Raw genomic sequence first — 14,073 nt, forward strand, 5'->3', positions numbered from 1 at the left:
ATACAAAATAAAAATGACAAACTGTGCAGTAACGTCTTCTCCCAAGTTTGTTATTTTCGTAAACGAATTTAAATTAAATATAAAATCTTTACATTACCTAAAGGAAATAAAACACAAATTCTAATATATTATAAACCATCTTCACATTGCATTGGATATGTGAGATAAAATATATATCTGCACTTTTTTCCTACCTCCTTGTGTATGTGGCTTATAATTTAATATTACACCCTGTTCATATGCTTATTTTTCTACACATTTTTTATTTTATTAATTGTTATTAGTCTTGAATTTATACAACACAAAATGTGTTTGTTTTTGTATTTGACACATTAAATAAAAATTTAAAAACAATTTATTGTTTATTTAAAAAAGCAATACAATACTTATGTACAAGCAAAATATTTAAGCCTCTAGTAACTGTACAATATTTATATCTTTTCAATGAACCGATGAGTTATCTATGGTTTAAAGAATAAAACACACACACACCGTCATATTCAAACTAAAGAAACACAATACTTTTTCAGTTATGGTTTCATTAGTGCAGAATTGAGCTCAACAACTGTTGACACAAAGTCCTTGCGAGTTGCCAAGTCTGAGGCAACGATGTTCACACCTGATTGCTGCTTCAGCCATTTCAGGAGCTTAGGCAGACCCCTCCTAATAACGTTGGGGAAACTGTCGCAGAGACGAAGGATGTAGATGAGTATCCTATGATCTGCTGGAAGAGTCATGTTCAAACCACATACAAAGAAATCTGTGGGGAACAAGTTGAAGCTTAGTAATTATCTCAAATTATATTGTGTATAACCTGGCTGTTTAAAACTTTTTTCTCTCTGAATAGATGTTATTTTGGATATTTACATCCCAAGTAATATTGTTTTTTGATCACCAAAGATGAATGTCTTGCTGTCTATAACTTATAACATGGCATAGTTGAGAAAACTCACAATTGGAAGTCTTTTCCTTTCCCAAGGCTTCAGATATTTTTGATTTAACTTGTGCACGGTCCATGCTATTGGCGTAGTAATAAGTTATTTTTTTCCACATTTCAGGATGGTAGTTTGCTGGATAGTCATATGAAACTATGACATTTTTGCCTTGGTCCCAGCAGTTCTGCAGTGTGGGGATGCCCTGTTGTAAGATAATGAATATCTTATTTTGAAACTATAAGCAAAGGTTACAGTAAGTACTTCAACAATGAGACTTATTTGACCTACTGATCTAAGAATAAATGAATACATTTTTTAAAAAAGAAGAAAAACTGTACACTACCGGGGGGACGAGTGTGCTTCCAAACATGGTCTTAATGAAGCCGATAAGATGGTTGTGAAGTTTATCTTTAATGTTTTTCTCAAAACCATTGAAGTTTGAAAAAGCCAGGATGATGACTTCTTTAGGATGGGCCACTGTCCAGGCATGTATTTCCCCGAGAACAGTCTGAACTCAATGGGAAAATTAGCTGGCATTAGATAAAAGAAATCTTCTTTATAGGGTTCCTTCATGACACAGTAAGTGAGCACATGTGTTATAAATCACATTAACTAAGGCTAATTACCAAAATAGAACAGACACTTCATAAAGGAAATCAGTAACACCTGTGTTTATTTACCTTTGGTCATATTTTAAAACTTGAACTAGTTTTAAAACAGGTCTTGCCTAAAGCTTAGTAAAGGTCTTCTTAAGTTAAAAAAAATCTGCTAAAAGTTCAGTTATTTTTATATCAAAAAATTTGATATTTTAGTCTTGTACTTTGGTATATATAGTCTTGTACTTTTACATAATATGCTTATTATTACCTCAACATCAGTGCTTGTGTACAGCCCATGGTAAAAGTAAAGCCTAGTGGGATGGTGGTCATTATGTTTGCGAGCGATCCTCAAGTCAAAGTAGCGAACTCCTGCTTCCAGTTGCATTGTGATGTTGTATTCCTGTGATAAAAACCAACATCAGTCAAACATTCCATTCTCTGTTTGTTACGTTCACCTATAAATTTGATAGCGGCAGGTCAGAAACTCCCCTTACCTGGGTCATTCCCCATGTTCGTACTATTCTGCGTAAGCAATAAATCCAGCTGAATCGTTTTAGATTGTCAGGCTCTATAATAGCAGAGCTGGCATCCAAATCATAACTCACAGAGTCATGGCTTCTGTTATGGCCCTGTCCATAATCTGTTTTGGTGGCTGTTGTTGTCTGTGCCTTTAAGTCTTTGCAGGTCCCGGAGTGGATGAGCTGACGGCTGCTGATTGGTCCCCTGGCCATGTGATCTTCATTCAAATCCCTCACCAGCAGTTGTCCCGGGGCAGCCACTGACAGCAGCAGCAGACCTGACCCTGGCCTCCAAAACCTGAGACTTTTGTGCCTGTGACTTTGTGCGACTTTTTTGGAGTTTTGTATATAGTGTGTACATTAGTTTTCATTGTAAATAGCCTTGTAAATAGCACTGCAACAGAAGGGGTGAGCTGCCTTATTGTTTTTCCTTGCACTGTTTTCTCCTGTTTATTTCAGTTAGGGAGTTAGGTGTAGCGTTTGTCTTTTGTTTGATATTTGATTTCACATAGGGTTGTAGATAACACCTCCTCCTGACTTAGCTTGTTTTGTTTGTTATTTTGGCCTTTGTTCACCCCGGAGCTTCATTTTTGCAGTGCAGAAAAATAAATCACGATTCACTAAGAAATTGGTTTCCCTTTGTGTATGGTTTTGGGGACCAGGGCGGGGCAATTCTTTCAAACTTGTGTTGCGTTCCTGTACCCCTAGACTGGGGCGTAACACAGGTTACACAGAAAGGATCGGCAAAACTTAAACAAGGATAAAGAAATAATACATTAAACAAGGAAATAAATTAAAAGTCTGAGTTAATGAGAAATTAAACGTTTAAATCAGGTTAAGAGTTAAATTTTAAGCTTTTCTTAGTTAAACTAAATAAAATAATCAGAATAAACGATTGGAGGAAAAAAGCAAAGATGTTGAGATCAAATAGTTTGTACGGCAGAAAGAAAAACATGTTTCAGTAGATTGTATGTTGGAAACCACAGTAGACACAGTAGACTCAAATCATTGTTACTGAGGAATTCTGCCTTAAACAGTAAAGTGTTCTTTAACAGTGTGTGTGTGTGTGTCTGCAGCTGTTCTTTGTGTTGTTGCTGCATCGTTGCCTCAGGGGGAAAGTTGTGTGTGTGTTATGCAGACTAGCAGAGACTGCAGCTGTCAGCAGCCACACACACTTTCTATTCTTCAAATCAAATCACAGTGAAACATGTTCACTGACAGCTCAGCTTCAGCATCGTCTTCATGCTGTGACTGCAGCCGTTCAACTCTGTTTGTCTTTAACCCAAATCATCACAACATGCAAATATAATCATCAAAATGATGTGACTGGAAGGATGCAGCAGTCTGTGCTCCACCTTTCTCCTCCACACCTGCAGGTGGAGAACATGGATGCATGAATCTCTACAGAGTTCTTTGAATATTATCCGTCTCATCAGTTTTCAGTGAACAAAACTCCTCACAGAGCCAAAATAAGCAGTTTGTATCCAACATAACTCAGCTGGACTCTGATGCTCCGTATAACAGCCACACATGAGTCTGGATTCACTCAAAGCATTGAACAAACTTTATTGGAAATGAAGCTTTTGGACATTTGTTCTCTGATATTTGCTCTTCAGCTCGAGTCTCCATCAGTGGGAACATTTCCTGATTCAACTTTTCTTCTGTTCAAATCAAACTCCATGAGAATCAAAGTGTGAATCAGAGTCCTGATGATCAGATTCTATAGAAACATGGAGACTGTAGAGGATTTACACTCAATATGTTCATTTGTTCCCTTCAAGAAAAATCAATCATTCATCCAATAAAATCAGTCGTTGATCAGTTTGATTGACAGGACAGATGATCAGAGGTGCAGAGTTTTTACCTCCATAATTAGGACAGGGACAGAAGTATGGGTGGAGTTTGTGAGTGAAGGAGCAGCCAGTAAAGGAGTAGATCAGAGCTGCAGCACCTACATCATAAAAGGAGACCAGACCCTCCTCATAATCCACAAACACCCCCACCTTCTCAGGACCAGGATGGAGACAGAGGGGGACGAGAGGGGAAGCACAAGCTTTGTACTCATTTCCATTTCTCAGCCACACAGTCCAGAAACCATCCTGAGGTCTCAGTGTGATGTTTCCCTTCCTGTTGATCGACTCTGTGGCCACTCCTAAATCCCAGTCAGTCTTTCCTTTAACCTGAACCTCAAAGTAAAATCTGCCTGAAGAGAAACTCTGCTCTCCTAAAACATTAACACACTTAGAAAATCTCTCTGGGTTGTCTGGAAGTTTCTTCCTCACATCACCACAGTACACTTGTTTTCCATCATCAGACAAGATGAGCCAGGGATTTGCTGTATCAGGATCCAGAGTCACATCCACCTCATGCTGCTGCACCCTCTGCAGCTCAGCCTCAAACAGCTTCTTCTTCATGGGTTTCCAGACTGTCTCCTCCAGCTGAGCCACAGCTCTCCCCACAGTCCCCTCATATGATGGTGGATGAACTCTGACCTCTGTCCAGTCCTTGCTGGGTGGAGCTTTCAGGGAGGAGAAGCTTTGGAGGAGGTGGAGGTGGTCTTCAGAGCGTGAGAGCTGCTCCACCTCAGAGCTTCTCTCCATCAGCTCAGAGATTTCCTGTTCCAGATCTTTGATGAGACCTTCAGCCTGTTTCTCTGTAGCTTCCTGTTTGTCTTCGATCTCCTTCATGAGCTCCTTCAGGCGTCTCTCAACAGACTCCATCAGAGCCGTGAGGACCTGAACACCTTCTGCTTTCTGTCTGTCTGCAGCATCTTTACTCATCTTCACCGACTCTGTGATCTCCTGAATCTTCAGTCGTCTCTTCTGGATCATCTGCTGAATCTCAGCCTCTGTCTTCTCCAGCTCTGCCTTCTTTCCTTCATATTCTTCTCTCAGAGGAACAAACTCGTGGTTCTTGTGGTCTAAAACAGGGCAGAGCATGCAGACACATGTCTGGTCGGTCTTACAGAACAGCTGCAGAAGGTTATCGTGCTTCGTGCACATCCTGCCTTCCAGGTTCTCCACAGCATCAATCAGCTGATGTCTATTCAGACGTTTCAGTGTCAGATGAGGCTCCAGGTGAGTCTGACAGTAGGAGGTCTGACACACCAGGCAGGACTTCAGGGCCTTCAGTCTGGTTCCAGTGCAGACGTCACAGGAAACTTCTCCTGGTTTGGCAGCTTGTTGCTCTGAGCTGCTGCTGCTGGCTTTCTGCTGAGCTTCACGTCTGAACTGAGCCACCATCTCAGAGATGAAGGTGTTGATCTTCAGCTGAGGTCGAGTGTAGAAAGTCTCTTTACACATGGGACACTGACAGCTCTGATTCATGTCCCAGTGCTGACTGATGCAGGTTTTGCAGAAGTTGTGTCCACATGGTGTAGAGACTGGATCAGTGAACACATCCAGACAGATGGAGCACAGAAACTGATCTTCAGATCGCAGATTGCTGGCAGCAGACATGTCTGCACTCTGAGGGAGAAAGAAGAGAAACATTTGATTCAAAATTCACTTTAAATTTCATTTTTACAAAGAGAGAAACAAGCGTCAGTAGTCTGAGGAGCTTGGAGAGAAAAGCGTCTGGACTTCTTTAAGTTTCTTTTCATCACAGAAGCTTCTTCACCTCATCCTCAACACGGACCAAGGAATGAATACTGCACTTTTGGAAGAACTCCCTCCCCTGCAGCCTCTTATCATCAAAGGGACGGAGGTGGAGAGGGCAAACAGCCACAGATTCCTGGGACTGCAGGTTACATCAGACCTGAGCTGGACTCTCAACACTACAGCAACTGTGAAAAAAGCCCAGCAAAGGCTTTATTTCATTCGGCTGCTCAGGAAAGCTGGCATGAACCACCACCCTCTCACCCAGGCCTGCAGAGGACTGATAGACAGCATCCTCACCGCAGGCATCACTGTCTGGTATGGAAACACTACACAGACAGAGAGGAAGGCTCTGCAGAGTCAGAAAGTCTGCAGAGAGGATTATGGGAACAACACTTGCATCCATGGACCTGCACATACAAAGCTGCACATACAATCTCAGACACAACAGAGCGGACAGCAGCATCACACACAGAACACGATTCTTCAACAGCTTCTTCCCCACAACTGTCAGACTGACGGCAAACAAAAACACACTGAACACTTAAAATAACACAGCACTACTTAACCTCACTTTGAATGTATCATCGGTTCACTGACCATCGGGCAATACACTCACAACAGACTTGTGAAACAGATCTGTGGAACAAATGTGCAACACTGTGAGTGCGATAAGAGGTAGAGAACTACACACTCTCTGTACATTTTCTTCTTTTTCTTTGTATATAGAAAATAGTACGACTACCCTACTCCGGACTTCATTTCTATCCTCCTGCTTTTTCTGTCTTTATATTGTTAAAGTGTGATTTGACTTGGAAAGCTCTGCACAAGTATTCCACTGTGCATGGACTGTTGGTCCTGTGTGCAAATGTCAAAATAAAAATCTTGAACCTTCAGTTGTCAGAGTAACTGGTGGAGACCCAGCAACACACTCAGACACAAACTGGTTCATCTGAAACACAAACTGAACAACGTCGTGTCTGCTGTACAGTGCAGCGTCCAGATGAACAGGATCAACAGGATGAACATCTTTTTAACAGTCGTTACAAAGATGTGAAGTTGTTTGGCTGACACAGACAAACAGTATCCCACATTCTTGATTTTTAGCTCACAAACACGTCTTATAAGGACTTATTGATCCTGAAATGTTGGAGGTTTTAGCTCTTTAAACAGTAAAGTTACAGGAGGATACAGATAATTATCAGGAAAATGTCCTCGGTTTGTTAAAACGATCCCGTCCGATAACACACGAGAACAATAAATGTATAATTTTCTGTTGTAACCCACAAACTGAACGGTCACACTCATCTTTCATGTTGTCACTAAAACATCACTCCTTCCACGTCTAGTTGGTCGTGATGGAGGCGGAGTGCGTTGGGTCCGCTTTCCCTGCCCAGCCGATGTTCCTGACGCAGGGAAACAGATCCTGTTGGGGATCCCTACCTTGGCACAACACCTGCCATGGTCTTTGCACACTCACCACAGTAAATGCATCATGTTGTCAGCTTTACAGTATCATAGTCAGAGAAACTGGTCAGGCCGCTCTCTTCCAAATGTCTACACTTCACCCTTTTACTGTCAGTGGGCTCAGAGTCCATCTAATGTGGCTCATTATCTGATGCCGTCTGCAGACCAGTGTTAGACACTGAGAGGTTGATGGCTCCGTGTCAGAGCACCGGCCTTAACGAAAAAGTTATCAATCGTTCTTTTCATCTTTTCTCATTACCCACAGCTACATCCACTCCTATCACGCTGCTCACCTCTGCTGCGACGATTCAAACAGCCTGAAAGTGAATAATTTGGAGACGGTGCGTTTGTGTCACAGTGAAGAGTGAAAACAGAGACTTTCTAAAACGATGATGCATGTTAGTCATGTGATGCAGGCATGTGACCAATTAAACAAAGATAGTGGAGAGCATTATACAGCAGCAGTTTTGACAGTCCTATTAAAGATGAATATCAGTCTGCACATGCTCCACAGAGTTTTTCTTAAAATTCTTTAATTCTCTCTCGCTTTTGCAACTTTGTACTTTTGTGTTACTCGCAGCAACAACTCCACCTCATTGTTAGTCCATTTTAAAACTCGGTGCTTTTCCTCCACCTTTGCTGCGACGTTTCAAACAGCCGGAAAGTGAATAAGCGGCAGACAGAAATGAGACCGGTCGAATCGTCTTGCGTTTCACGCATGCGCAGGACTGGAACGTAAGCGTTTTCAGCCGTCTTAATGTGGACGCACAACTCTGTGAAAACGACTGAAAACACCAGTGTGGACGCGGAGCGCTGTTTTCAAATCTATCCGGGCGAGTGTGGACGTAGCCTAAGTGGCACCATGGAGGAATGAGGTGGCGCTCTAGACCCTGATGAAGTGAACAGAGTGAAGATTTGTGTAGAAGCAGGAAGTGTGATCAGCTGCACTCACCACTGTTGCTGAGAGGAATCTGATGGACTCCAGTGAATCTTCTTTTAGAGACAAACAGGACTCGACTGCAGCTCTGCTGCTGCTCTCTCACACTTTCACTTCTGCAAAATGACGTTGAGCTTCTTGTTTTTCAGGTGTTGCTCCGCCTCTTCTTGCCTCTCCCTTTACAGGAATCAGCCGGTCTGTACTCAGTGACTGTGTGCAGCGGGTGGGAGGAGTGAGGAGTGGTGTGTGGGTTCACACAGTAATGACGGCCTCAGGTGATCAGGAGAAACTCACCTGGATTTCCTTTTTCCACAGCAGACTGAGAGCTTCAGGTGGACCCTGAAGGAGGTCTCAGACACAGGTGGTAAAAGTACACACAGTGTGTACTGAAGTAGAAGTACTACTGTTAAAAATACTCCAAGTACTAATTCAACTTCTTTACTCAAGTAAAAGTAAAAAGTACTGGCTGTGAAATGAGAGTAAAAAGAGCTGATTGAAGAACATTTCTAACACGTGTTTATACAAAGCTAACTGAACCATGTGCTGCATCAACGTGATAATAAAATAATATTATTCACTTTATTTCTGTCTAAATTTGAATTCTAATAAATATTTTAGCTTGAAATAAGTGAAAAAAAACTGCCAATGGAACAAGTTAAAACTCTCTATTTTTTCTCTGGTTTCAAGATTCACTGTCTTGAAAAAAGTTCATATCCGGTGGCGGACGCCCTCAGACATCGGTGCGTTGGTGGTTCTTTGTGTCTGGGGATGGGCGTCCAGGTACACACCGGCTCACTCCTTGGTGGGTGCTTATCGGGGCCTGGAGCCTGGGGCTCGCTCGGGCCACTTCGGAGGTGGGGTGCCCTCGGCCTCTCGGCCTGGGGCTCGGTCACTCAGGCACAGCTGGCTGCCGGCGGAGCTCACGGGCGCGTCACTGCAACCCCCCCTGGCTTCTGCTCCGCGGCTGCTGAGTGAGCCCTCATCTGGGACTCTCCTCAGCTCTTTCTGGGACAGTGGTGCGGCTGCCCCTCTGTTGGTCTTCCTTGGTCTCTTGTGTTCTGGGGGCCTCTGGATGTCTGGAGTTTTGATCTCCTCCATACCTGCTTCATGCCCTGGAGGACGGGGCTGTGGCCCCCCCACACCCTCTAGCAGATCATTACATGAAGGAACCTTTTAAAAAGACAAGCGCGTCCATGCTCACAGGTGTACACACGGGTGATCACACACACAAACTACACCCTTTTTGGCTCCTACCTCAAGGTCAAGGTCAAGGTCAAATTTATTTATATAGCACATTTCAAACAGCCGATGCTGCACAAAGTGCTTAACAATATAAAAATGGTATTAAAAAGCAACAATGTAATACAATAATAACAATAAAAAACAATAATAGGACAGTAAAAGAATTAAAACAATAACTAAACTAATTCAAATAAGACCAAAATGTTTGGGTCATAGTGTGTTAAAGGCCAGGGCATAGAAATGTGTCTTTAGTAAAGATTTAAATTGCTCAAGTGTTTGTGCAGATCTAATATTTAAGGGGAGACTATTCCAAAGTCTGGGACCTGCCACAGAGAAGGATCTATCACCACGGGATTTGAGGTTAGTCCGTGGGATGGACAGCATTAGTTTTGAGCTAGACCTCGTGGTTTTTCCTGGAGCATAGGCAGAGAGGAGCTCAGACAGGTAAGGAGGGGCTCGGGCGTTAAGTGACTTAAAAACAAAAAGTAAAAGTTTAAATTGGATCCTGTAGGAGACAGGAAGCCAGTGTAAAGAAGCTAAAAGTGGGGTTATATGCTCTCTCCGTTTGGTACCAGTTAGCAGGCGAGCAGCTGCATTTTGAACCATCTGAAGATGATGGATGGTGGCCTGATCTAGACCATAATAAAATGAATTGCAGTAGTCCAATCTGCAAGTAAGAAAAAGGTGAATAACACGCTCAAAGACTTTAGCCGGAAGGTATGGCTTTACCTTGGCTAGCTGTCTTAACTAAAAAAAAACAGGACTGAACTGCTGCACTCACCTGCTTATTCAATTTAAAAGAACCATCAATATAGACACCGAGGTTTTTTACATGTGTTTTACAATACGAGGAAAGTAGCCCAGAGTGCTGTCGATATGATTAAAGTTGCCAAAAATGACAACCTCAGTTTTATTTTCATTTAGCTTTAAAACATTTAATGACAACCACTGTTTGACATCATCAAGGCAGCGTAATAAGAGCTGGGGATGGTCTGACCCTGCTTTTAAAGGTAGATAAATCTGCAAATCATCAGCAAAACAATGAAATGAAATGCTGTACCGCGAGAAGATGGAGCCCAATGGCAACAAATAGACTGCGAACAGAGCAGGACCCAAAATAGAGCCTTGAGGTACACCGTATTTAAGAGGGGCTATTTTGGAGTTGTGGGGGCCCATACTGACATAAAAAAAAAAACCTTTCTGACAGATAGGACCGAAACCACTGTAAGGCAGATCCTTTTAGGCCAGCATGAAATTCTAGCCGTGATAACAGGATGTCATGGTCGACCGTGTCAAAAGCTGCTGACAAGTCCAACAATAAAAGGGCAGCAGGGCTGCCAGAGTCCAGAGTTAAAAGAATAGCATTAAAAATCCTTAAAAGTGCCGCCTCAGTGCTATGTAGGGATTTAAAACCAGATTGAAATTTTTCAGAGATCATATAAGAATCAAGGTGTGCCTGCAACTGTAGGTAGACCACTTTCTCCAAGACTTTAGAAAGAAAAGTAAGCTTTGAGATAGGCCTGTAGTTGGACAGAACAGTTGGGTCCAGGTTTTGTTTTTTAAGAAGAGGCTGAACTACAGCTTGTTTAAAGCATGATGGGACGCAGCCTGTAGCAAGGGACGTATTAATTAATCTCAGGATAAAAGGCCCAACAGTATTAAAAGTGCTTTTAAGCAAGCTCGGGGGAGACAATCAGAGGGGCAGTGTGATGATCTTAGGTTACTAACTACCGCGGTCAAGTCCTTAAGGGAGACGGGATCAAACTGCTCTAAGACAGCTGAGCACACAGGAGAAGGACTCTGATCTGAGGCAGCAGACAACGAGACAAGGGCCCTGATCAATAGGATCTTGTCATTAAAAAAATGCTAAAAAATCATCGCACATACTTGGTGAAGAAGTGACTCCAGAATTATCACATAAACTAAGAAAGCGATTAAGAACGTTAAAAAGTACCTGAGGCCTGTGACTGTTTACTGACACTAAGTTTGAGACCTTAAAGCACACTGTGCGCTGTCGATCTTACGTGCTGCACAATAATGTTTAATATTTAGTATTACTGTTATAGTCACATAGATCATCGTGATGTTGTTTATGCTATTGCTCTAGTCTTCCTCTGCTTGTTTTCTTTTTTCTTTCTCAACAGGTGATCAAGAGAAAGGAAAAAGAAAAAAAAAGGTGATGAAGCAGATTTTCATCGTGTTTTCTCTCTCTCTCTCTTTTCCTTTTTCTTTCTCTCTCCTTCTGTTAACTTTCTTCTGAACTTTTCTTCTTGTTTTTCTTTCCCGTCCCCGAGTCCAGTCTGGCCTGATTACAATAACTTATAAAAATAACTGATAAAGATCAAATAAACTATGACAATCAAGTGGACCAGTATTGCAAAAGGCCCACTTGGGAAAGTAAATCTGTTGGGCATTTGTCTTGGCCTTCAGACATAATTCTGATTGCTACAGTGCCAGACAGGACACACACACACACACACACACACACACACACACACACACACACACACACACACACAAAAAAGATAGACCTGAAAAGCTCAATTGAAGAAGCAAGTGGTCTCACCAGAATACCTCGGTACTTCATATAAGTTCCTGTTAGGCATAGCAACAAAGAGGAATAAGGATTAATATGTGAGTGGGGCACACAAAGGAAAACTACACTGACCAACATATGCACCACCTGCATTTACTACAAGAAAGCCTATGACTCTGTGCCTCACACAGGGATCCTGGAAGTGCGCAAGATCAACTGGACTGCAAGGACCTTCATAAGTCACCATCAAGTGCATTATTTACCAAGGAGTTGCTCTGTCCTCACAGCTGTTTCTTGAAGACGTTTCATCCGAGAAGCTTCTTCAGTTCTAGGGTCGAACCGTGGAAAATCCCAGATTTAAGCCCCGTGGGAGTGTCCCCCCAAGAGGGACAATGGCGTGAAAACGGGTGTAGGTCACAATCAGCCAAGGTTTTTGGATGAGTTCATTGTGAACTTGTGCTTGTGAACTTTGGCATCCTCAAAAGAGTGACCTTTGTCCTTTAGATGCAGATGGACTGCTGAGTCTTGTCCTGTGGAGGTGGCTCTTCTATGCTGTGCCATACATTTATGAAGTGGCTGTTGGGATTCCTTAATCTTAGATAAGTAAAAGCCATATCTGAACCATGGCTGAATGAAGGCACCTGTGAAGCCAGAAGAAAGTGTAGAGAGCTGAACGTAAACGGAAGAAGGATGAACTTCAGGTGTCAGCAAATATTACAGTATTACTGGAATTCACATCCTGAAATGACTGCAAATTACAGGCCTATTTCCAAATTGAGTTTTATCTCAAAGATTCTTGAAAAGGTAGTTTACAAGCCATGAATATCCATTTTTAGAAGAATGTTGTATTTCGGAAGTTTTTCAATCTGGTTTTAAAGCTTTGCATAGTACAGAATCTGCCCTTTTAAGAGTTTTTAATAATTTTTTTAGGAACTGCATCACATGACTGTGTTATTATTGTGCTTTTAGATTTAACAGCTGCCTTTGATACAGTGGATCATAAGATTTTAATTTGCAGTTTAGAGCAGGTGGTGGGTGTTAGGAGTACTGCACTGCAGTGGTTCAGATCCTAATTGGCAGACCAAACTTTCTCTGTGAAACTTGGTGAGCTTGTATCCTCTGCTGCTTCTTTTCAATGTGGGGTTCCACAGGGTTCAGTTTTAGGCCCGCTTCTTTTCTCCTTATATCTGATACCACCCGAGTATATTTTCAAGAAACATGGGATTTCTTTCTACTGTTTTGCCGATGACTCCCAGATTTGTTTCCCACTTAAAAGATAAATGGTTTCTCAGTAGGCCCTCTGCTCAGATGTCTTGATGAAATAAGGGCCTGGGTGCCTTTGAACTTTTTACATTTTAATGAGCAGAAAACAGAAGTGATGGTTTTTGGTGGCACTTCTGAGACCACTACTATGGATCCTGGTTTGCTGGCGCAGTTTGTTAAACCAATCACCACTAACCTGGGAGTTTAAATGGAGGCAGATGATGAAGTTGAAAGCCAGGTCAGAGCTGTTGTAAAATCTGTCTTTTTTTCATTTGAGACAACTGGCAAAAATAAAGCCCATCTTATCAGAGCAACTTTTTGAGACAGTAATCCATGTCTTTGTTACATCTAAGATAAGAGATGAGATAAGATGTACCTTTATTAGTCCCACATGTGGGAATTTTCTAGACTCCATTATTGTAACGCACTTTATAGTGGGGTTAGTGATGCATCTGTTAGGCGTCTGCAGGTTATGAAGCACATCTTTTAACTGGAACAAAAAGGTCTGAGCACATTACCCCCATTTTAATTTCACTTACTGGCTTCCTGTCACAAACTGGTAGTAGGAACTCAAGAGCAGAGCGGTGTGACGTCTCCAAAAACAGTTTATTTACAGCACCAGTGCACGATATATACAGTGAAGGGAAAATCCAAACTCCAGGGAATCACAGGGAAGCGCTCTCACACTCGCTCACGTCTTCTTGCCCAAACCCACACATGCTCACACGACAGGGAGGTCCGGGGAGGAAAGTCTGTAGCAGAGGAAAGGGAAGTCACTCACAAATCACGAATCACAGGTATACTCAAGCACAGGTTCACAGGAGCTGGGAGAATCACTAACGTCTGTAGTACAATCATCCAGCGATGAGAGGATCTGTGTTCCAGCCTCAAATAGTGCTCCAGGTGATGACAGCTGATTGTTGACAGGTGTGTGGGCCAAGGGCGGGAGCCCACAGTGAGCTCCGCCCAGGCAGAGAGAG

At 42.4% G+C, this 14,073-nt stretch overlaps 2 protein-coding genes across 3 annotated transcripts; both read right to left on the reverse strand.

Annotated features, from left to right (window-relative positions):
• Window positions 1–349: 349 nt before the first annotated feature.
• Window positions 350–3,446, reverse strand: LOC101478787 (PI-PLC X domain-containing protein 1). Its single transcript, XM_076880930.1, has 5 exons — window positions 2,029–3,446; window positions 1,803–1,934; window positions 1,279–1,443; window positions 954–1,137; window positions 350–760 (listed from the first exon to the last, which is right to left on the reverse strand). Exons 1-5 carry the CDS (start codon window positions 2,263–2,265, stop codon window positions 531–533), a joined length of 948 nt encoding a protein of 315 aa, XP_076737045.1. The 5' UTR covers window positions 2,266–3,446; the 3' UTR covers window positions 350–530.
• A 147-nt stretch (window positions 3,447–3,593) lies between these two features.
• On the reverse strand, window positions 3,594–8,587 carry LOC112432849 (E3 ubiquitin-protein ligase TRIM21-like). Of its 2 annotated transcripts, none has more exons than XM_024801287.2 (2): window positions 8,068–8,587; window positions 3,594–5,519 (listed from the first exon to the last, which is right to left on the reverse strand). In XM_024801287.2, the coding sequence occupies exon 2, from the start codon at window positions 5,508–5,510 to the stop codon at window positions 3,843–3,845; it is 1,668 nt and encodes a 555-aa protein (XP_024657055.2). In that variant the 5' UTR covers window positions 5,511–5,519; window positions 8,068–8,587; the 3' UTR covers window positions 3,594–3,842. The 2 variants fall into 2 exon arrangements, with proteins under 2 accessions (XP_024657055.2, XP_076737044.1); XM_076880929.1 differs by lacking the exon at window positions 8,068–8,587 and adding an exon at window positions 5,671–6,337.
• Between the last annotated feature and the right edge of the window lie 5,486 nt (window positions 8,588–14,073).

Source organism: Maylandia zebra, unplaced genomic scaffold (assembly GCF_041146795.1).
Source record: "Maylandia zebra isolate NMK-2024a unplaced genomic scaffold, Mzebra_GT3a scaffold01, whole genome shotgun sequence".
In the NCBI taxonomy this organism is placed as follows: domain Eukaryota; kingdom Metazoa; phylum Chordata; class Actinopteri; order Cichliformes; family Cichlidae; genus Maylandia; species Maylandia zebra.

Excerpts from the sequence above, each read along its gene's own strand:
- LOC101478787 (XM_076880930.1), bottom strand. The coding sequence starts at position 2,265 with ATGGCCAGGGGACCAATCAGCAGCCGTCAGCTCATCCACTCCGGGACC. Across the intron at positions 1,138-1,278 it reads GAAGCACACTCGTCCCCCCG|GGCATCCCCACACTGCAGAA; the intron begins GTAGTGTACAGT and ends ATCTTACAACAG. Across the intron at positions 761-953 it reads AAAGGAAAAGACTTCCAATT|ATTTCTTTGTATGTGGTTTG; the intron begins GTGAGTTTTCTC and ends TGTTCCCCACAG.
- LOC112432849 (XM_024801287.2), bottom strand. The coding sequence starts at position 5,510 with ATGTCTGCTGCCAGCAATCTGCGATCTGAAGATCAGTTTCTGTGCTCC.